Source organism: Sprattus sprattus (assembly GCF_963457725.1).
Source record: "Sprattus sprattus genome assembly, chromosome: 18".
In the NCBI taxonomy this organism is placed as follows: domain Eukaryota; kingdom Metazoa; phylum Chordata; class Actinopteri; order Clupeiformes; family Clupeidae; genus Sprattus; species Sprattus sprattus.
The window spans coordinates 14,965,923-14,988,937 of NC_137916.1; the positions used below are offsets into that span (position 1 = coordinate 14,965,923).

General features: G+C 41.2%; 2 protein-coding genes across 2 annotated transcripts in view; both read left to right on the plus strand.

The window, feature by feature from the left end:
* The window catches only part of deptor (DEP domain containing MTOR-interacting protein), a 32,517-nt gene extending 21,320 nt beyond the window's left edge, over positions 1–11,197 (plus strand). The window contains exon 11 of the mRNA XM_080856503.1: positions 7,132–11,197. Within this exon, the coding sequence (XP_080712629.1) occupies positions 7,132–7,260 (129 nt within the window). The 3' untranslated portion in view covers positions 7,261–11,197. The remainder of the gene's footprint in view (positions 1–7,131) is intronic.
* Positions 11,198–18,237: 7,040 nt separating this feature from the next.
* The window catches only part of col14a1a (collagen, type XIV, alpha 1a), a gene marked incomplete at both ends in the record, with an annotated part of 77,123 nt that continues 72,345 nt past the window's right edge, over positions 18,238–23,015 (plus strand). Inside the window, 2 exons of the mRNA XM_080856173.1 lie at positions 18,238–18,328; positions 22,416–22,532. Of these exons, the coding sequence (XP_080712299.1) occupies positions 18,238–18,328; positions 22,416–22,532 (208 nt within the window). The remainder of the gene's footprint in view (positions 18,329–22,415; positions 22,533–23,015) is intronic.

The following is a 23,015-nucleotide window of genomic DNA, read 5'->3' on the forward strand; positions in this document are numbered from 1 at the left end:
TTACTGTAACACTGATGTACTGCATACTGCTGTGTATCCCTCAATTGCATTGGGGGAAATGCATTGTGAAAAGCTTGCCCTAGGGGGGTTTCGACCTGAAATTCAAAAGTTGGAAAGAGCAAAAATGACGATGAGATAAATCAGGTGCCAGTGAGTTTACAGGCGTAGGATATGTAGAATTTACATCCCAAAGAAGCTACAATGCTCATAATTCCATTTATGAACTTAGCAGTCTATTATATTTAACAAAAGTAAAAAGTAGCAAACAGACTTTATCATTTTGCATCTCTTAAGAATCAAGCCCATGACTTCTAACCTCAAGCCCTCTAACACTCTGCGTTAGCAACTCCCCTTAGCAACTGCATTTGAGCTGTAGAATCACTTGCTGTGTGCAATTCCAATATTTTCTCATGAATTTGTAATACAAAGCAAAAACAAGTCTTCACACTGCACACAAGATGTTTACAAAAGTTCATGAAAAAGAGCTCAACAAAAGCCTTGGGTAGACTGGAGACTCACTCAAAAACCATCCAACTATAGAATGAAATGGCTGAATGGTTAAGAAGACCGACTCCAAAGCAGTTCTGCACAGTGATAGGGTTTGAGGTGTTTGTTGAACAGTAAAAACACACTCCAGATGCATAAGTTGCGTTGTAAACCAGAAAATTGATTGATTGATTGATTGATTGATTGATTGATAACCTCCATACTGCAACTACCAAGACCCTGATGTGAGTGCACTGAGAGAGGACCACTAGGAGGACTAATGGTAGGAGCTCCAATCACATTAAGCCTCTCTGTATATTACGCTATGTTAGGATGTTAAACATTAGATGACTATAAAAACAACAGCAGGCATCTTCTTGCTATGAATTCTGTGCTGGTAAAATACTAGGAAAGTACTACACTATGTCACAGGTAGGGATGCACCGATCCGCTTTTTTCACCTCCGATACCGATACTGCTTTCTGAGGTTTAGTATCGGCCGATACCGATCCCATACCGATATAAAAAAAAAAGCGAAATGATGGTAACAAACTGTATGTTTCATTGGGGGAGATCTGGGATCATGAGACTTGACTGAAACATTTCTTTCCTATTTAAAAAAAAACAAATAAACAGATATAAATGTACTGAATTACTTATTTATTTAATAATTTTGCACCAGTAAAACAATCTTAATCATATAAATATAGTGTCACTGGTTCAGTCAGTGCAATTAGGGATTCAAAATACAATGTAAAACAAAATAAATAATACAATTATAAATAGCTCCAGATAGCAGATCCTTTCGCTCGCTCCATTTTGTAAACACTAAGCTCCGCACGGCGTGTTGCTTTTGTATGACGTCACTCACAGCGCACAGCATAGAATTACACTGAATAGATCAGCCAATAGACAGATAGATAGATAAACTTGTATTAATCCCGTGAGGGAAATTGAATTATCAAAGCAGCAAGGTAGTAGGAATAGGATTCAAGTATCGGCCCATTGTCACCGATACCCGATCTAGAAATGTCTTCAATATCGGTACAGATACCGATACAAATATCGGATCGGTGCATCCCTAGTCACAGGCCAATAGCTGGCAGTAACTTACTGTGTTTTTCACAGGAAATGTTTAGCTTTGGTGCAGAACAAGCATTCATTGTGAGAAGCTTTTGTCTGTATGTGTGTGGGTGTGTGTGTGTGTTCCTCAGACAGAGAGTGAAATGATCTCATATAGCTAATATATAATAGTATTTGGGATAATATATGATCTAATGTATTCCAACAGTTAATGCGCAGTCAAGATTGGAAAAATGCAAACAGACTGTTTTGCCAGTGTGTTCGTCAAAGGCTGTGCAATGAGTCCCACACTGTTGAACCTTTCCTTCAATGAATTGGCTCTCTTCCCCGAACCTTACTTTATGAGACACGGAGGTCAAAGGCCTCCTATATGCAAATGACTTAGCTGTTCTGTCTCCAACCGAGGAAGGACTTCAACAGCCTGTGTATTTGAGAGGAATTCTGCAAAATATGGGCTATCAAGGTCAACATGAAAAAGACTAAGGGCCCTATCTTGCCGATCAGAAACGCAAGTAGGACGGCGCCAAGCGCAAGTAGCTGTGTGGGCGGCTCTATGGCGCAGTTGCTATTTTAACGGCGGAAAAAACACACTTGCGTCCAGCGCAGGTGTCAAAAGGGTTGGTCCAAAGGAGGTTACTCAGCCATAGGTGTGGTTTGGGCGTAATATGCAATAAACCAATCCGAGCGTCATTTCACATTCCCTTTAAGAGCGAGGAGCGCATAGTCCATAGCGGCTTGTTATTTTGATGGCGGAATTACCTGGTAGAAGACCGGAAAAGTTCACAGCCGAGGAGACCGACGTGAGATTTACACCAATTTTTTGGCAAGCCATATATAATTACAAGGAAAATAAAGTATTTACCACTTGAGGAAATCATTGTGATACCCATATCCAAGATATTTTAAAAATAGGCATACATCTAGCGTAGCGTACACATTGGCCCAAATGATTCAGGTTAATTGAAGCTGCGTGACATTTGATTTATTGTATGGCTTTGTAAAAAGCCGGGAGATAGATATATATGGGGATGCGAGAAACCCTCCAAAAGTAAGCAAAGTCAAGCAAGCATGTCAAGATATTGCCGTGATTGTTTCTGCAACGGGGCACCCGAAAACGTTGCCGAAAACGCTATAATGACGTCCGGAGACGTGGGACATCCAAGCTGGAAGGTAACACACGTTCTCGTGCCTTCACGGGAGGTGGATCTGCCTCGACCCAGGATCTGACAGCAGCAGAGGACATCGCCACGTCTACCCTCACGCCTGAGAGCCTGCAGGGATTTGGGGGCATGGAAATCGGCACCCAAGCCAGTGCACCAGCTGACCAAACCCAAGGTACATAAATAAAGTCCACATACACAGAGATGAGTTTACAAGATTTATAATAATACTGGCATTAAATAAATGCAACAAAGCCATACAATAAATCAAATGTCACGCAGCTTCAATTAACCTGAATCATTTGGGTCAATTGTGTACGCTAGATGTATGCCTAGTTTTAAAATGTCTTGGATACGGATATCACAATGATTTCCTCATGTGGTAAATACTTTATTTTCCTTGTAATTATATATGGCTTGCCAAACAATTGGTGTAAATCTCTCGTGAAGACGACAGAAGTAAAGTGTAGCCTATAGGTCCTATATTGTGCGGGCAAGCACATGCGCCCTTAAAATAGCGTTCTGAATACGCGTTACAGACTTAAGACATTGCGCCTCACATTAGACCAGCTTTTTTTTGGTCAATGGCGCACGGCGCACGGCGTTGTTTTGAAACTGCAAAATACCACTTGCGCCAGAGAAACGCCTTCTCTGTTCCGCCCCCGCCCATGTCGACGCAAGTTCATTTCGAAGCGCGCCTCTGGAGGAAAAATCGCGCTGTGCGCCGGGTGCAAGATAGGAATTATACATGCGTCGGTGACAATGTCAATTGCGCTGGGTGCAAGATAGGGCCCTAAATGTATGGTTTTCCTGAGGAAGCCTTGCATACAGAATTCAGCAGGAGCATTCTTTAAAAAACACAGAAACACCCACAAAATGCATGCAGGTCAGTACCCTGCCAGTACCCCTAATTATAGGCATTAGGCATAAAAAAAAACGAACTTTTGGGAAACACATCAAAAGTAGTGACCCCAGTTCACCTCATCATAAGTCACCAAAACCCAAAACAAACTGGCCCTTATTTGGCCCTTAACCATGAATATATACATTTGCCCCATATCTAAGTATATTAAAAGGCAAAAATCTCTCAAGATGCTTGACAATGTACAGACTCAGTGAGCACAGTCTGGCCATAGAATGTGGAAGGCGGAAACAGACCTGGCTGCCTTGAGAGGCCCGGCTGTGCTCTCGGTGAAATAAGAGTGGTTGAAACAGAGCTCGATTTCCTCACTGAGTGAAGTCATTACACGTACCTCAGATATAAGTTTATGACTAAAGCTAGCGGTATTTGCTCAGAGATCACACAAGAAAGAAATGGAGGAAAACTAAAAATATATTCTAGGAGAAGCAAGATGTTGTCAGCATGCCATAAAAGAAAAAAGGACATCTTAAAACCAGTGAGGCCACCCCACTGTGCATCCTGAAGAGGAAAGAGGAAGGAAAAACCCTATAATGTATCAACATAACAACCATACTTGTGTGTCTTTGTTTTGCCTTCATTCTCCATTTCATTCAGGTTCATTTATCCTTGTATTTTATAACAAATTCATGTTGTGTAGACTGCTTTTTACGCTACACAGTCATGCCAATAAAGCATATTCAATTGAAGTGTAATTGAGAGAGAGAGCGAGAGATATTGTTTGTGTGTGTGTGTTCATTCAGAGATATTCCTCATAGTAACGGTGGGCAGACTGCCCCTAATGCAGACAGTGTGCCCTTTAATTTCAGTCTAGAAGCTTGGCGCGTGACTCAGTGGAATTGTGTGAATGCATAGTAGTGTGGCAGTATCTGTGTTGGCTCTTGGCAGGGCTGATGTATAGGTGTGTGTGTGTGTGTGTGTGTGTGTGTGTGTGTGTGTGTGTGTGTGTGTGTGTGTGTGTGTGTGTGTGTGTGTCTGTGTGTGTCTGTGTGTGTCTGTGTGCCTCACTGTGAAAGCGAGAGAGTGTGAGTGTTACGGAAAAGGAGAAAGAGACTATAGCTGGGTTTCCATCCAACTCATTTGCATGTTTTGCATGCATCTCAAATAATGGGATTTTTTTTGTGAATTTCTGGCATTGCCACTCAGGATTCCAATTTGACTTTTGGTCTTAATGAAGGTTGGATGAAACCCAACTCATGTGTGGTCATCATCCCCTCTCAGGACTGGTTTGTGTCAGTGTCAGCTTGACAGAGAAGCCCACAGCTGATGACCATAACGGACCAGTGGTCTTATGCATCGGTGTCAACTCCCCCTCCCCCACCTCCACCTCTGTTTATGAATCCTTCTTACATAAGCCCCTGATGGTTCCCCCTCAAGCAGTTTGCCTCTCCTCTGCTCCGAGGGAAAAAAGCATGCTTCTGCTATTTAAAGAGACGGCTAGATGATGTCTATGTGTTTGTGAATGAGTGAGGGAGAGAGAGAGGGAGAGAGAGGGCGAGCATCTATCGTGGTGCTCCACCTGCTGCCAGTCAGCTGTAGTGAGCTGCTGTGCAGGCCCAGCACGCATGATGCATGTGCTCAATAATGAATGCTCTCCTCTTCATGACCCCTCATTGTTAGTGTACTGCAGCTGCAGCTTTAGAGATTTTTGAATTATGTACATATATCCTGCAGAATAATGTAAAATATTCTTAAATGTTTTTAAATCTTTATTCCTATTTTTCCACTGTACTGGTCCAGCGTGTCCTGGCCTTTATAGATCTGACCAATGTGCAACGCTCTCCTGTTGTGAAGGATGATGAACGCTTGCCAAAGTGTCAAAGTCCTGAGGTGGGTATATTTGACATACCCAAAGAGCGAAATAGAGCAGGCTGGTATCTGCAGGGAGTTTATTAAGCAACTGTGTTAAGCAGTCTAATGTGAGTCTAAAGCAGTCTAATCACAGCTGTCCCACTCAGCCACGCTTGTGTGGTTTCTCTGTCAGAGGGTCAGCTGGTGCAACTGGCAGCAGGGTGGGGCAATTATTTACTATATCGTCAGACAAATTAAATTACATAATAGCAGTTTGGTTACTAAATGTAATTTGACAGATGAAACAAATAGTAAAGTACATTTAAAACATGTAAGCTGGAACGTTAAGCAGTATGTGAGAGTGTGATGTCCTGGCAGAATATTTGAAAAATGTGAGGCTGTGAGAAAGCACCAGCTGTGGTTTTACAGTCTCACACAGTAAGGGCAATCAGTCTGTGGTTTTACAGTTTAACACAGTAAGGGTAATCAGGCTGTGGTTTTACAGTTTAACACAGTTGAACACAGTCAGCACAGTCAGGCTTTGCTAACTGATGGAAGAGACGGGGATGTGGTTCACAGGTACAGGAGGTCAAAAATGGATGTACTGTAATGTTATCCTGAGCCTCTGTCCTGCTGGCTGACAAACCGCCCCAGCAATTAGACCTGGCCGCAGGTTAAAGCACAAGCCCAGCTCTCAGGCCGCCGGTGTTGTCTTAGACTGTCTCGGGGCGGAGAGGGGAGTGAGAGAAGATATCAGGTTCAGAGGAGAAGAAAATAAACCTCTCTCTCTCTGTCAGTGTGATCACCTAAGTTACTGAGACCTTTGGACCCGAGCCAAGAATAGCGTTTATGCTGGAGGCAAGAATTTGGATGCAATTACCAGGAGGGTTTAGAATTCTCTCTGCACGAGGCTTTGAGATGGCCTTCATATATATGGCATTATGGGGCCTGGTCTGAACATGTGGAGGCCTTGTTGACTTTACTTGTTTTGCAGGTTGGATGTATGAGATTTACCATACAGTGCAATATATTCAGTTTCACCCTATGAATTAAGTGAATGTTATTTCTACAAAACTTAACATTTTGTTGAAGGCATGATACACTGTAAAAGTTTAGACAGCCTTACCATGGCATGCGCAGCAAACTGTTTATCCCAGATGTAGTTTTAACAAAAATATCTTTGTAGATTAACCAAAACAATTAAAGTTGATGTTGTGACAAATTTTGTTGCGCAGGTTTGACCTCAATATTATTATTTTTCAGTTGATCATTTGTGTTGGGTTTCGTGGCACTCAGATTGTAGTGTTCTTTAATTAATTATACCTGCAACCGTGGTGAAGTGTGTGCTAGATGTATGTTACATAATATATGTACTGTATATCTATGACATGTGTGCATATGAAGCACATATAAAAGAGCTTGACTTGTGAGAGGAGACATCAGATGGATGCTCGTAAGATAAACAAAGCCTCTGACCCTGTTCTAGGTTAAAATTTGATTGAACCAGACATGGGCTGTTCCATGCATATGACTTGTACAAAATGGTCAATTCCATCTAACATCATTGGCTAGTTATACAACGCCCCATTTCTTGCCCCTCCCCCACTCACCGCCAAGCAGCCTTTGCAGTTAGATGATTTTGCCAAAGGAGAATGTATTATTTATAAGAATATCCATCTCTGTCCCCCATAGGTCTGTCAGTTTGTTGTGTCTGTGAATGGCCTGAATGTCCTCCCCCTGGACTACCGGACCGTCAGCAGTCTCATTCTGACTGGGCCCAGGACCATCGTCATGGAGGTGATGGAGGAGCTCAACTTCTGATTGGCTGGCCACCCTCACTCTTGTCAGCAGGGCCTCTAGCCAAAGAAACGGCCCCGGAGTGAAGCAAGGCTCGTGTCTGTCTGTGTTCTACTGCCCTTCTTGACAGGCATCCTCCTCATCCATCTCTACTTCTCTCTCTCGTCTCCCGTGCTCCTTCCTCTCCAGGCTGAGGGGAGGATATGAGAGCGGAGGAGTGGAGGAGTGGACGTCACTCATCAGTGTAGAGAGGACACGATCCTTGTGTGCTTAACTCATCAAAACCCCACTGCTGCTGAGACACGCACATACCTAAGGAGTGTTTGGTCCCAGGGGGCTACCTAACTTTTATGAAGGACACCAACCATTTGTACATTTTGACATTAGTGTGGTCTGGAACAGTGCAGACCACATGACCACCAAAAGACATTTTCAGCAGGCATTTTCAGCAGGCAATTTCAGCAGTTCATCACCTGGAAAGGTATTGCTGGTTTTGTTTGTAGAATCAACTACTAGGGAAACACCACAGCAGATCAGAAGAATGGTGCTGGGTCAGGTGTGCAATGCCAGGATGTTGCAAGCACAATTACCGCCATTTTGAAGGTGCACCGCTGTTACCAACTGTGGTCTGTCTTGTAACAATGCGTGCAGCGTTCATTGAACAAAGCACTATGCTGACACCGTGCACCGTGCCTGGGAGGCTGTCAGAGGCTTGGATACCCTGTTGGCACTGGATTACCGCTTTCATGGGGTATTGATTGCCAAAGGCAAATGCTTTGAGAACACTGCTTTGTGACAATCAAACAAGTCGACTGGGACGCATGATCATAACCCTAATGTCATTACCTGCTCTTTCACTGAGTACTTTCTAATCAGTGTCATCACAATGCAGGAACAAATCTCTCAGTCAAAACTGTCTAATGAAAGTTCACTATAGTTCCATATTAGACTATATGCAGTTACAGAATTGACAACATTGAAATGTAATTCAGTTACAAAGCCTTTTTAGTGCAACTATCATCTATCTGTTCATGACCTATTGTAGTAAGTCCAAGATATCGTGTGGTGGATAGGGAGTTTATCCTGGCCTGTGTCAGACATTATGAGGAAAACAGCCTGGGGATTGGGCATTAGTCCCATTGCAGGTCAAGCACACAGACGTGCACCTACAGCACAACACATTCACATTTAACATTCACAACTGTGGCCTATTTAGTGTTTCCGGTCTTTGGACGTGATGAGACAGGAGTGGCCGCGTGACCACAGAGAGAGAAAAAAAAAATGGCTGTGAACCTGCCATCCGTGAGCAGAGAATGCCAGTGTGCCGCTTTCAAAACTGAAACCCACCCTTAAACGGTCCCCCTTTTGATCTGCTTAATAAAATTCTGTCAAATTGTTGCTTTACTGTAAGCAACTTTCATAATAAGAAACGCCAAAGCCAACAGGTTTCAAATTCAACCATTTTGTGTAAATATTGCTGCTATTGGTCATCTGTTTGTAGGGGCTGAAAATGCAGGTGTACACATGTTGATATAGCATTTTGGTGTGACAACGTCCATGTCTGGTTGTGAAAACCAGTCCTGGAGATGAGGAGAAAAGTACAAAAACCCATTTTGTATCTATAAGAGTTGTGTTAACACTATCATTCAAATAAAAAGAGAAATTCTCTGTGGGTAATATCTACATATTGCCAATGGTTTTGCCAACGGTTTTGAACTGGATGCATAACGTCATTGTGCCTATAATCACATCACTAAGTGTAAAATAGCTAATTCAAGTTAGAATCACACATGCCAATCACAGTCAACTAAAATGTCACTCTTTAAAGGGAATATTGTTGGGTCTTCTGAAGGCAGACACACTCCAGAAAGCATTCAAGTGTCCATAGATAAAACCTTGTTCTAATCATTAGTGTTCCAGCATGTGAAACATAACAGGCTTACACCTACCTGTTCATCTAAATATTGCATTTAGATTTTTTTAATTCCTATGGTGTTTTATTTACATGACAATACTATTGTGGACCATTCTGTTATTAATACCATCTCTGTGGCCCTTTACCTCGAGAGGTTGCTCAAGGGAAAATCACCTGACTCCATTAACACAATGCTATAGATCTTTGTTGTGGGAAGCGGTTCCCCATTTGCCTGTGTAATGGGAGTGTGTTGTCTCTGCTTTGTGTTGTGTTGTGATGTGTTATGGTTGGTAAACAACGTGAAGGGGGGGGGGGGGGCTAACATCCCCAGTTAAAGTCCATAATGTGGGAACAAAAGCCATGCTCCACCCACGCCACTCCCCCTGGTCCCCACTGGAGCGTGGGAAAATACAAATACACACATAGGAATTGCACAAACTCAGCAAGAAAACACAGCCCAACAGTAGGGAGATTCAGGGAAACACCCTCAGCCCTGCTGTACCTGTGTTTATCATGGCCCCTTTATTAGATACCTGATGCACACCAGAGATCCTGGAATGTAGAGAAAAACTGTTACATTTGTTTTCTGAGTGATTTTTGCTGTTGTGAAGAAGCATTCCTCTTTTGTGAATGTACTGCTTAAAAATTATGTTCATGGTCCATACAAATTGTTTTCCTGTACTGTACCTCACCATTTTACCAAAACAATATTCAAGGAAACACAGTTCATAATCATACTGTAGATTGATGTTAAATTTATAAGTCTACTGTGAGTGAACATCTAAACATCCATGTTGTCCCTGTTACGTAACCTTTGGGTACAAATATTAAAGCAGAGTGCTGTTATTAGATAAGCCAAAATATATGAACTTTATGACTAGGTGTCACATTAGACCATACATCAACACCATAAATGGTGCATTTTAATATAGTATTTAGAGTAGAGTAAATACAGGATACAGAAAATATAAAACCGTAGATATTTAAAAAATAAAGCATTCATACTTCATTTATAAATCAATTCGTTGCCAACATGACGATATATAAAAACTGTTTAGAAACATTTTTTAAAAATCATTTAAACCGTTTTTGGAACAGTGTGTAATATGGTCCAAATATATTTGAGTATGCATGATAATTAGCACATACAAGGAATGGAATACAGAAATACTGTGTTCAATTTGTGCTTCTAACAAATCTGTGAGCATCACCTGTAAATGTTGTTTGCTGCTCTATGTGTCTTGTAGCGAACTGTGACATTCTTTCACAGGTTCTCTAGTTGCCTAGTTGATCTAGTCTGATGTCATGTTTTTGCTGACTTTATTCAGTCTTCATCCACATAATGTGATTGTGAAAGTGCTAACCCCATGGCCTAGTACAGTTAAAGAAAACAGTTCTAGACCAATAAAAACAACAACAATTACATCTGAAAGGCGCCATTAAAAAGACAGTATTTCTCATTATTACCACATATTCTTGCCGTTTTATTTATCTCTCTTCTCAGTTTAAGGCATTCAATAATTTCCTCTTTCATCAGGTTATTAGCCATGACATATTTCTAGCTCATTCGAACTGTGAGCAACAAAAAAAGGTACCAGTGTTTCTGAAAAACGGTAAGCAATTTCACTTAAAGAGTCACTTGAATATTTTCTTGTTAGAATGCAGGAACCTTGCCAATCTTCAAACCGGGTATTTCTGTTTTCACAATATCTGACAATGACTGTTTGCTTTTATCGACACAACACACAGTAATTCTGTAAATCATACAGCTACAAACCTGCCATGTTGGATCCACCTGTGATAAAGGATGACTTTGCTTTGTGAATCTTCCACAGACAGCTTTGATTGGTTTAAAATTACTTTAGGGGGTTGCCGAAGCTGTCAGATGTTGGGGGTAGTGAGAGGTAAAGCACTCCTCAGTGTGCTTTGGGTGTGGGAGAACACAGAGAGCAGTAGGAACGCTCCCTGGTGCCACATCTGTCTTGCGCTGCAACTCTTTGCCACGTTTAAAGTTTGTTCATGAACAGATTTATTAAACATCCTCTGTTGACTCATTATGTTTTTGTCTCTTTTTCTCCTGTGAGTAAATTCAACTGAAGTTACACCAGAGCTTCGTTCTCTGGCTGACAGAGTTCCAGTCAGGAAAGTTTTTAGATTTTGTTTATTGATCGAATGAAACACCTTGGCATTAGGTAACTGGCCAGATTTACATTTATAGCCATATGCTTTTATATGAGGTACCAGGGGACAAGTGAAAGAAATACAGACATGTAACTTTGATTTACCAAGGCTATTAAAGTTACTATGATTCCCTTTTTATTTGTTGATAAGAAAGGGAAATCCCTTAAAAATACATGTAGACAAAAAGGAAGAGCAAAAGAAGAACACAAAAAAAAAAAAAAAACACAAAAACACAAATAAAATACAGAAAATGTTGTTCACTTATTGTTTGTTGACTATATAGAGAGATCTCACTAAAGAGAGCTTGTTAATTTATAGATGCATTTCCATTTCCTAAGATGACCACAGGAGGGCAGGCTTGCACAGCACTTTGCTAGGCTGGCTCCAACATCAGGCTCCCTTCAGACCGGAATGAAATAGCCTTCATGGCAGAGCAGTGAAATTTGGCATTTTAAAAACGTGATAGAAACTTCAACTTTTGTATAGACTTCCACATTATATCACAGAGTAGCGTAACCCCATGATCTACATATAGTATGTATATTATACATTAATGCTTTTTTCACAGATGTGATTGATTGACTTATCCTAACATACTGCATATGCTCAAAATACACATCATAAAGTAAAAGGGAAAGTAAAAAAACGCATTATGGTCATTACGCAACCCAGTATATGCTAGTGCTGCTGAATGCTTGAATGGCCTCTGTAAAAGGGTTTCCTGGACTTTTCCTGAGCATCCCTATGGAGAAATACAATACCTAAAAGCACTCTTTGTGTCCACATCACAAATACAAGCATTTTATGTAACTTTAACAAAACACTTCAAATGCACTTCATGTACTACATGAATTAAACATCTGACATTTGGACTGTAAGGTCTCTCCACCATCTAGTGTGTTACAAAAGAAAATGGTGTGTGTTTAGATGCTCCTGTACATTTCAGTATAAGTGGGTATAATTTCAAACCTGCTGGGATGGTGCTAAGAAGCTTGCGTTGGGATGTTGAAATGAGACATGCCTTTGGAGCCAGGTGTTCTACATGGATGAGTAGTGGGGCTGGTGTGCAGTCACCCTTTGGGCTCGTGGGCGGGAGGTTCATGACCCCGATACTTACAGTCTCTCATCACAAAAGCTTATGCTGGAGAATATCCCATTCACTCAATAGGCTCTTCCCACACAGAGGTGGCTCTATCAGGAGTGACATACATAATTCATGTCTCTCAAGACAGTACTGTGAATCAGAGTGGCTCGATCATATTTTTGATACAGCTGTGTAAAGTCTATAGGGGGGAAAAACCTAGAAGCTCCAGTAAAGGTCACCCGGCAAGTTAAAAAAAAACACTTTATGTTATTCATCCTTATTACATTTTCAGCAAACTATGCTATGAAAGTGATATTCTCACAATGATTCCAATCTGTGCTTATGCCTAAATACCAGCATTCAAACTCACTATTTCTAGATGGTTGAACTCAACAATACCGTGAGAGATCCGATCAGCTCAGACAGCAGGCTTTTGTTCTGTCAGGCAGTACAGCAGACATATCACAGCACAAAGGGGGTCTCAGGTACACTGTGACAAGTGACGGATTGGTCTTATCAGATGTCAACAAGCCCCCCAAAGCATGCCCTTCAGCAGACAAACACACAAGCCCGGAAATGAGGGGATGTTGTCAGGGAGAGGATTTTGTTTTGGCTTGCACATATTTTGCATTACAGACGGATGAGAAATGCAAAACTGAGCAGATTAGAAAGCAGGAGGTGGAAAAGATGGTAATTTGACAGGTTAGCCTGAAAATATTACGCAATTGATTAATGTTGAAGTACCCAATTGTTTTTTGATTAGGTGACCTTCCTTTGTGGAAGAGTAACCATGTCTCTAAAATGAATAAAGCATTCAGAATAAAACTGATATGATGTGTGGGTATTTTTATGTTTTTATAACAAACACTCTGCGCACTGTAGTTCCACCATTTTGTAGGCTTGAGTTATATGAGGTGAAATGGGACACATTTATTAGGTCTAAAGGTGGTGACCCCTGTCACGGACATGACCCCTCTTTAACACCCTACCATGATTACAGTCTAGGGGAGTGTAGAGAGGTGGGGGCACACATACACTTAGATACCACTGTCCAAGATTCAAGTGTGAGTAGCAGCCTACATTTTTATGTTTTGGTGCAGTGGTTCATTGATTCAGTCTTTTCATCTTAATCTTTCATCATTTATTCAGTCTTTCAGTGGTTTGTTTATTTAGCCCATCCATAAGACATGGAAAAACATGACATGAGTAGGTTTCCCCCACCACTAGAGTGCGTTGGCTAATTAGAGGACTGTGCCTAATGTAAGGTTCCTTCCGTGTCTGAAGTGCAGAGTCAACTGTGATTAGCTGAAGATCCTTCATTTGGACCAAGGGTAATGCATGGGAAGGGCGAGTTCAGAGGCTCTGCCCAGGACCTCCTGTCCAGAAACAGGTGTCACCTCAGAGGCCAAGCTGAGAGAGGCGGATCACTCAGGGAGCCTCCAGCAGCAGCTCTGTGACCCTCTCACAGGATGAAATAAGCAATCAGGGACTGCGAGAGGACTGCAGAAAGCTCCGGAAAGCTGACATTAGTGCCATAATGCCAAAATAGTTTTCCCTTTGAGTGTCTGAATGAACTGTAGGTTGAATGGGACTTTAATTCTATGAAGCAAAATCCAGAAACATTGTTAAGTCTTCGTATGAGAAACTAGGTGTAATAATCAAGCCAGCAAACTAGACTGTGTCAAGCAGATCCTATGCAAAACATCCTGAAGGACTTGCCAATGCCCCGAAAGAAACAGGACTTCAGTGCCTTTATTCCTACCAATCACAGAAGGAAATATTTTGCTATAGAAAGTAAAGAAAGATATATGGTTTTCCATAATTAAGAATTGAACAAGCAGCTTGACTAGCTTGTTTAGTGGGGATCTTTAGAATAAAAATTCTGCCCATTCAGAAACAGAACAGTCAAAGGCTAAGTGAAAACCATATTTGCATCCCAGCCACTTGTGATTCCTTTCCAAATCCTGCAGAGGCTGCAGAAGAGAAGGTGATACCTGTGCGAGAACCCAACTAAAAGTCACACAAAGACATTAATGCATTTATTCATGAGGCTATTGGAACTGCAAACTGCCCATCACAAGTGCTGAGTCACGGCTGTGGGCAGGAGGGGGCCAGTTGCTCAGCTTTACTCAGCTCTGCAGAGGGAATGTCCCAATTGAGGCTTCAGACACCTCTACTGGTCATTTGTATTTGTGCTGCCAGAGTTTGAGCTCTGCAGGCACGGGGTGTTGCACTAAGATGCAAGGTACAGTTGGTCACTCTCAGCATTTATGTTGAGCATTTAAATACATATCTCACCTGTCAAAAAATGAAGAGGCCCATTTCTCCATAAACTTTTTATTACACAGAAATAATTTTAAAGGCAGTTTAAAGAAGCATTATGGAGTTTTGATCTAAAACTAGTAAGCTACCAACCTAAAAAGAATGCGCAACCTTTCAAACACTACCATCAGCCCAGTTGGCATGATAAAAGCTTACTAACATGCTAACTGGCATCTTTTGCCGATGTCGTGCTGTGACATGAAATGTGGTCTTATATTTTTACGGGGTGTTCCAACCCGAACCACAGCATGACTTAGTGCATATCCTGGACAGCTAGTGGGAATGACAGGTGGGTTTATCTGTCCTTCACATGATCATATTTCATCAAAACTAATTTGAAGATGATACCAAAAGTAGTTTCTCATTAAAAACGTACCTCAAGAAGCTTTAGGCGAAATTAACTTGCTGTATTTACAAAACGTTCAATATAGAAGTTTTCTAACGACAGCAGGTTAAATGATACATATGAGGACAGAACAGTCCTGACTGCATTCAGTCTTCCGTGCTAAGGATTCACCCCCCTGTGTCTTCACTGATCCATATTAATAAACACAAATGTTCTGTAGAGATCTATCATACTTAATACAAACAATGTGTCTGCACACTACTTATAATTAAACTAAGTAACTGTGACAATGGAGAAAATGTCACTAGAGAGAATTTCATAGCAAATAGCCCACTGCCTTCCCACTACCACAGAACAAGGACCAGAGCTAAAGCACAGAACTTCAAGAAACATTCTCCCAAACTGCTTCTTGTACGGGATGTTTTCTGAATAGGCAACTGTACATTGTTAATCTATGTAGACAAAACAGCTAAGAAATCTTTTCTTGTGCCCCTGCCACATGTTAAAATGCACAAAGACTTTGAGTATGGGTGGTATCACCTTCAATAATTTCACGCTTTTACCTGTTTCCTAGCAAATCCTTGAATTTCTAAGGTTAATCAAGGACAACATAAATTCAATTGTGTACCATGACAGTCATTCAACTATAAGCCATAGGTTTTTGTTCACCTCTCTCTCTCACTCTCTATGTCTGTCCCTTGTAGAAAACTGAAGGGTAAATATAATTGTTCTTGGAGGTGTCAGTCTGGGCAGTCCAGCCCAATAGGTGACATCTCTGTCTTAAGGTGATCAGATCAGTGGTTGCCCCACACTACAATATTCATTGATTGAAGTCACACCCTACGTCCCCTGTCTTGCATCCCTGTCAAACAGTGGTGTCAGGGCTAGAGTACTTTCTCTCAACTCATAGGAAGTTATGTACAATAAAAGATACTTAGATGTTTTACCTTTACAACCTTAATGTACAAGATTGATGTCTGGTCCTAGATGCATGTTCAGTATTAAATCATTTTCATGACAAAGCAAGACTGCTTTTGGGTGGATGGTAATTGTAGGTACTGGGAGGTGGAAACTCAGGTCTTGAAGAAATGAATGGAGCTAAAAGTTAAAAGAACTGTACTGTCACACACTACCACATTAGTCATGAGTGCAGGCTGAGGTTCAAAGCCAGTTTTCTAGATAAATGGATGCCCCACCCAAAGCCCCACCAACCAATTTTCCACCAGTAGTCACTATACCTTGAAAGGTTTAATTCCGAGGCACATTTACCTGTCTTTAAACCTGTTCCAATAAAAACATCAGATAATTATTTCACTGAACTAATTCGCAGCAATTACTCTAATTCCCCTAACTGCTTGCATTGGTAAGCATTGCAATATTGTAAAAAAGACATCACATATTCTACATTTCTGTCGATCTTCTTTACATCCAGTAGCTATTTTGCATCGCCTGGCGCTTTTGCAAACAGCATCGAGGTGTTTCAAGAGATGTGCGAGTGCATGCGCTCAATTTTTAAGTGCACTTCCAATGCAGGTGCCATGGAGAGAAGCGCTGCATTCGCTCACAGGAAGTCAGTTCGGAAAGAAAGCCAATCCGTTAACAAAACAAGCGAACACAATGGAAATACCCTTTGTGTTGTTGTCAAGTACTGTTAGGAGGTCTGTAGTCTCCAGTTATGGAATGTCTGAGGGGTTTTAGAATTTCTTCGGAGTTGATCCTTATGCTGTAATTGGTTGCGTTTCCCCTCCTCCTAGCCGGTAGTTAGGATGAACTGAGCACTCTGAAGGGGATGGGTGAATAGCGACGGACAGAGCACCCACTTGGAGCTTAGGACTGGACAGAGTAAGGGCGAGTGGAAGAACGTGCTTCAACAGCCTGAGGAAGCACTCGACGTTATTATTCACTGGGAGAAACAAGGACATATTGAATTTAATGACTGAGCAGGTAGTGTGCAGCTTTTCTTCATTTTTACAAATTGTTAGAGTCAGATATTATAAAGTGAAAGAGATTTGAAAGTGGCATAACGAACTCATCAATACTTAACAGACAACAATGCCATCCCACAGTCATAAAATAGGTGACTATTTTGAATGACAGACGCAGACTCTCAGATAACTGAATTATTTGACCCTGACTGTGTTGACATGGTGGGGAAATATAATACCCCATTTACCACATAAAGGAATCGAAAATAATCAAAAGCCACTGTGCAATCAACATGGCATTATTTGCTGCAACGTTAGAAGCCTCGTCTCATTTTGTGTTTGAATTGAATGAACATACCGTCCGAAGTCCGAAACTGTGAATGCATGTGCTTAGCAGCTATCTTAAAAGTAATTTTTGAAGAAAAAACGATAGGATAAACTATATCTGAATAATTTTGATTTTGATATTAAATACCGTTTCGCCATAATTTAAATTTTTGAGTAATGGATTTATAATTGATAATAGAAGTATTTAAAGTTAAACTTCCCCTGGAAGAGATTAGCAATCACTTCGGTGTTATTCCGAGATTAATTTTCAAGAGTTTCATGTAACAATAAAAAATGTTCCTTTACCACAGCAGAAAAAGACCAACCGCTCAAACAGATTCCAAGCCTCAATTTTACAGTATGAAATACTTTAACCATATTTTGGAGATCAGCCTCTTAGTGAATTAACTCTTGCCAATCACATAAACTTTTCAACAGTCATTCTCATAACAGCATACCCTCACATTCAGAGTGGAGACTTCCGATCAGAAAGCCGCTTCTCATTCAGAAACTAGACTCAAGCAAGCAACTGTCATAGCCATCAGTGAAGGGCTATGGAAAAATAGGGATGAAGTGACAGGAGAGGCTCTTGTGGTTATTCTCAACACTGACAATGAAGTTGAGGAAGTGCTCATCAGCGGCTGCCCATCATCTTGCAACAAAGCCCTTACTATTTGCTTATTTCTGTGTGTGTTCCTGACAAGAAATACCCCTCCCCCAACAACACTTACCTCTCTTCTTTTCTCTACCCATCCACCTCCCAAACCCACCCACCCCTTCTCCATACCCTCAAACCCTTCAAGGATTAGCACAACCTGATTCAAATCACCCTTTCTCCCTCGCTTCCTGTTTCTAGGTGTGCCGGCAGCAGCATCACACAGGAACTCACTCGTAGGACAGGATGCAGGCCGTCAGACTCAGGAGAGAGGGCTGGTGTCTTCTGGTCTTCTTAACACTGCTGGTTTGTGCTCCCAGCCCTGCCCGGGGCCAAGGTAGGCACTCTCTCCACTTCTCCCCTACTTCTGATGTGCAGGTTTCGTCCAAGCATTGCACTGGTATTTTTCTGTTTCACAGGAGCACAGGAGTGGTCTTTGTCTTGTCATTGCAGTTGAATTGTTTGGTTGGAAGAGACACTATTCTCTTTGCATACCAGGGTTGAGTCTTATGGTTAATCTGCACTTTAATTGATTGATTAATGAAGTTGGTATTTTTGTCCGTTTTTGTTTTTTGTTGTGGTTAAATATTTTGTCTGGACAATGTTTAGAAATCACATTGTTTCACATTTGGTGCATGCAAGGGGAATGCAACCTCCCCTGGTAAGATCTGCACTGCAGCTTTCAAAGGGAAAGCAACACAATGTGTTATCCTATGGGATCAAATGATAAGATCCCTCGGGGAGACTTAAACGTTTAATTGGTTGGTCGACTTGGACGGCGCCCGCATTCCTTCCAGGCCTCTGAGTGAAGGAGCTCGATGGCGGCTACGGGAGCATCTGGAGTGGGTGGGTCTGAGGGCCGGCTGGACGGAGGCCATGGGCTCTCTCATTTGCAAGGGCAGGTGCACGCTGTGCGGAGCTGTGCCTCTCTGTCACAGCACTTAACCTTCAGCCCCCTACACTTAAACCCAGCCACCTCAGGTAGTCCCGTTTTTGCACAATGGTAAACTTAAAGCAAAGTTAATTATTTTTTTTTCTTTTCAGCGCTGTTTCCTGTCTCTTGCTTTTATGTCTTGACTCGGCAGCTGCTTTTCTGATTTTGTAGTTTGCTTTTGCAAAGCCAACCCAAAGTCCAAATTGAACTGGAATAAAATGACAGCATTTATCAATGGTTTAAACAATACAGTGACAGATAACCTGACTAAGAAAACCACTTACTGAGAACTCAGTACTACATCGAGGCTGAATTCAAAATAAGCTAAATATTTTTTAAAGAAATTCCTGGGTGCTGTTTTTTTCAGGTGAAGGGCTTCTCTGTCTTTTGTTGCAATGAAGCTCCTGAATTACTGTTTGTGACTGCCTAAAATGACATTTTAGCATTCAGATGAGGTTTTGGAATTTGTCGTATAACGCTGCTGACAGAAGTGATCAAGCATCGAGCTGTTTCTGTCGGTAGCATTAGGGGTCCATCAGAGCGCTCTGGAACAAGCCGCTGTATCTCAGATGGAGGCTATTTCTGAAATAATTTCAGAGAGATGGCAAAAATAATAACATCTTGAAACAGACTGCACAAAGAAAATAGGTCAACGAAATTGAGAAAAGACAAATATCCCTGAACACAGTAGTACTGAACATAAAAAGTGTTATGTCCCAATCCCCACTCTCATTTAAGCCTAATGTATGATTAGGCACGGTTTGACCACAAATGAATAAATCTGCATATGCAGTGAAATGTATTAGTGTGGAGGGGGGTCTTGTGGTATTTCATTTCAGATCAGGGTTAGGGACTATGATGTTTGAAGGTTGGCGTGTCAGGATCTATCGCATGTCTCTTCCTCACCCTCATCTACAGAGACGGTATTTATATTTGAATTCCCCTTGCAGGGATTTCTGTGTCAGTTTAAAAGATAAGCATTTGAATAGGTGAGGGAGGCTTCAGGCAAGACAGCGGAAGCGAGCTGATAATAGGGCTGAGTTTAGGAAGCGCTATCTGCCACTACACAAGTGCGTCCAAATGGATGAAGCCTAACCACATCAAAGTACACAGGTTTCCCCCCCGCTATAGCACTAATGTACAGCTGAGATAGCGTACGACCACACGCTAACACCTACCTTTTTAAGGCACAAGTCAGGGTTTGTCACACACAGACTACTGTGGCACGCTTTCATGTCAAATCAGTGTTAATTGCAAGAGCAGTAAAGGGAGGGGCAGGTAAGGTAGAAGAAAATGCAATGTGACAGTTTTCTAGGGAATCCTTTAGATGGCATGAACTGAATTTTTGTGGGATTCAGAATTGAGCGCAAATTGACAAATCCCCTTTTCTGGCACTTTTGAACAGACTATGTGGGTTTTTCAACATCAATGGGATTATGCGTTGCACAAAGTAGACTTGAATGATAGTTCAAGTGAATAAACAAGCACAGTTCACCAACTCTGATGATATACACTCACCCTTAACGTTAAATGCAGCTCTCTGCACACCGACTGTGCTTTCACATCCTCTCTCGTCCATTCAGATTGTTTACACATTGTCCTGATGATGTGCTGTTGTGTAGTGCTAGCTAGAACTCTTAAATAAACTCACAATTCACTTTTATCATCAACAAACAAATCCCACTACATTTGGAAGAATGATTCGCTACAGTAGGTCTCGTACATCTGCTGCTTTACATGGCGCCACTTTAATGACTCTCAATGCTTTTTTTTTAATTTTTAAATTGACCCTCACGGAGCATAAGCCTCATTCAAATGGGCCTCTGGGATTATGTGTAATAAGTTACAGCTGACCAGACACAATGTAACGGAATCTAAAGCCTGTTTGTACAGAGGAGTTGCGTGAGGTGTCCCTCACAATCACAGACACTATTTTTCAACGCACTGACTGAATTTGGAATGGACTCCCCATGGAGAAGGGAGGTGTGTTACTCAACAAAGAATATAAATCTTCAGGCATATTTCAGGTTGGTGAGCTTGGTACAGTTTGGAAGTTGTCTTTCTTTATACAAATTTCACATCTTATTGAGCCTCCTTCTGTTCTGGTTACATGTCTGGATATGGTCTTGGGTCATAACTTGGATTTCTTTCCTACACAGTGTTTTGCTCCTTGTACTCCAGAAAATAATTCTGCATTTTGTTATGTAGGAGAACCTATTTTGGTCTTTAAGGTTAAAACCAAATTGTGTTGCTAAAAAAAACTCCTTGAGAAAAAGAAAATGCTCTAGTTTAAGAGCTGTTCTTTTCACTATATGTAAACCTTGAGCTTGGGGTACTTCTAGACTTATGGTTCTGATTGGATTCGCCACTGAATATATTTTAGATGGCATAAATCTGAGAATAAAAACAGGTTCTCCTATGGTGCTATATGCAGGATATTTTATTGTAGCTAGTGCAACTGCCTTTACCTGTACACCATGGGCCACATTTTGGCTAGTGACTGTTCTGATGTTACTTCCTGCCCTGGACTTACCTGATCTAGTATCAGTGTTATCACAAGACACAGACATAGAATTCGAGTTAGATGTTGTTGTCATAAGTGACTCATCTGACAATTTCTAATCCATATTGGGTATCCATAGTCTGGGATAACTATTTGAGTTTTAATAACTCAGAAGAACCAGTAGAGCCAAATATGGTTCTCAAAAAATGTATCCTGACAGAAGGTGAAGACATTTCTAAGTGTGGGTTTGCAGGGCAGAAAGTAATTTCTTAGTGGTATTTGCTGTATAGTGGGACTAATGTGGTGACTTTAAGCACTTGTGGATGGGGTGCAGTTAGGAGCTTAGATGGGGAATCTCTCAAGGTTTGGAAATGTATCATATTCTCTTCTTCAGCAGGCTCTTTCCAGCAGAGATCCACAATTCATGTGCGTCTTGGCTTATATCCATTGTTTGGTGAAACTGTCAAGTAGATCTGATGCGTTCTCTCTGCCATATTATAATTAAAATGTCAAATGCTGACTGAGACATAACATGCAGCACCTGCTTTTTTTGACAGTCATCAACTTAAATTTCACCATTTACTTTAATTTCCTTTTTTAATCCAGAGAGGAAGAAGAGAATATGACTATAGCCTTTCCCCTTAGTTCTCCCCTTAACACCAAGGGCCTTTGACTTATTACACTTTCATAAACCTTGTATCATATGTATATGATAATCTTTAAATTAACTTAGAAGTTGATAGTTACAGACATTCAAATAATGACATTCAAATGTGACATTCAAATAATGTCTCTTTGGAAGTATACAAAATGCAATGAGCTGCAATGGCTCCATGTTACAAAGTGTACATACTCTTTAGCTGCAAATTGTCATTGACTTTCACTGACTTTTGGAAGAGGTTGATTCCTCAAGCATATCTATTGGAATCAATAGTGAAGATAATTCATCTCTGTTGTTATTGAGTTATTTCTCTTGATTTCTTGCAGTCCCAGCGCCACGCAAACTCCGCTTCAAACTGCTGTCTTCTGGAGGACTAACCGTAACATGGAAAGAACCAAAGGGAGATTATGATGGCTTTAGATTTGTATATGACAATGTTAAAGGTAAGAACTGTGCAGTAAGCAGTATCACTGTCATCTATCATTTAGATGTGTGTTATTTTCCCTGATTGAATTTCGCCAACGTGTGACTCGCAATTGATGTACTCATGTTATAGTGTCCTAGCATTGAAAGGGAGCTATTGTCTTGTAGATGTAAGAGCTTATACCAATCACGAAAACTGCACCATGAATATTATAAATGAACCATAACAGATATATGAGGAACCTATTGTACATGTACGCTGTGGTTTAGATAGAGAAGGCCCTTTGCAAAGCTAAGGCTGTCGACATGGTTCCTTGTGGTCTGCCCTAGACCTTATTCATCGATTGTGCTGAAATCCCCTTTAGATAAAAGGATCTCCTAAATGTAGAGTTTAAAGAGCTATGACAGGGTATCTCAGGGGGGTTGGAGAGGGACAGGTGCTTGTGGGAGTTTTTGGCCTCAGTCATCATTTCTGCTCTCATGCCGCTAGAGTAGAGGCTAGA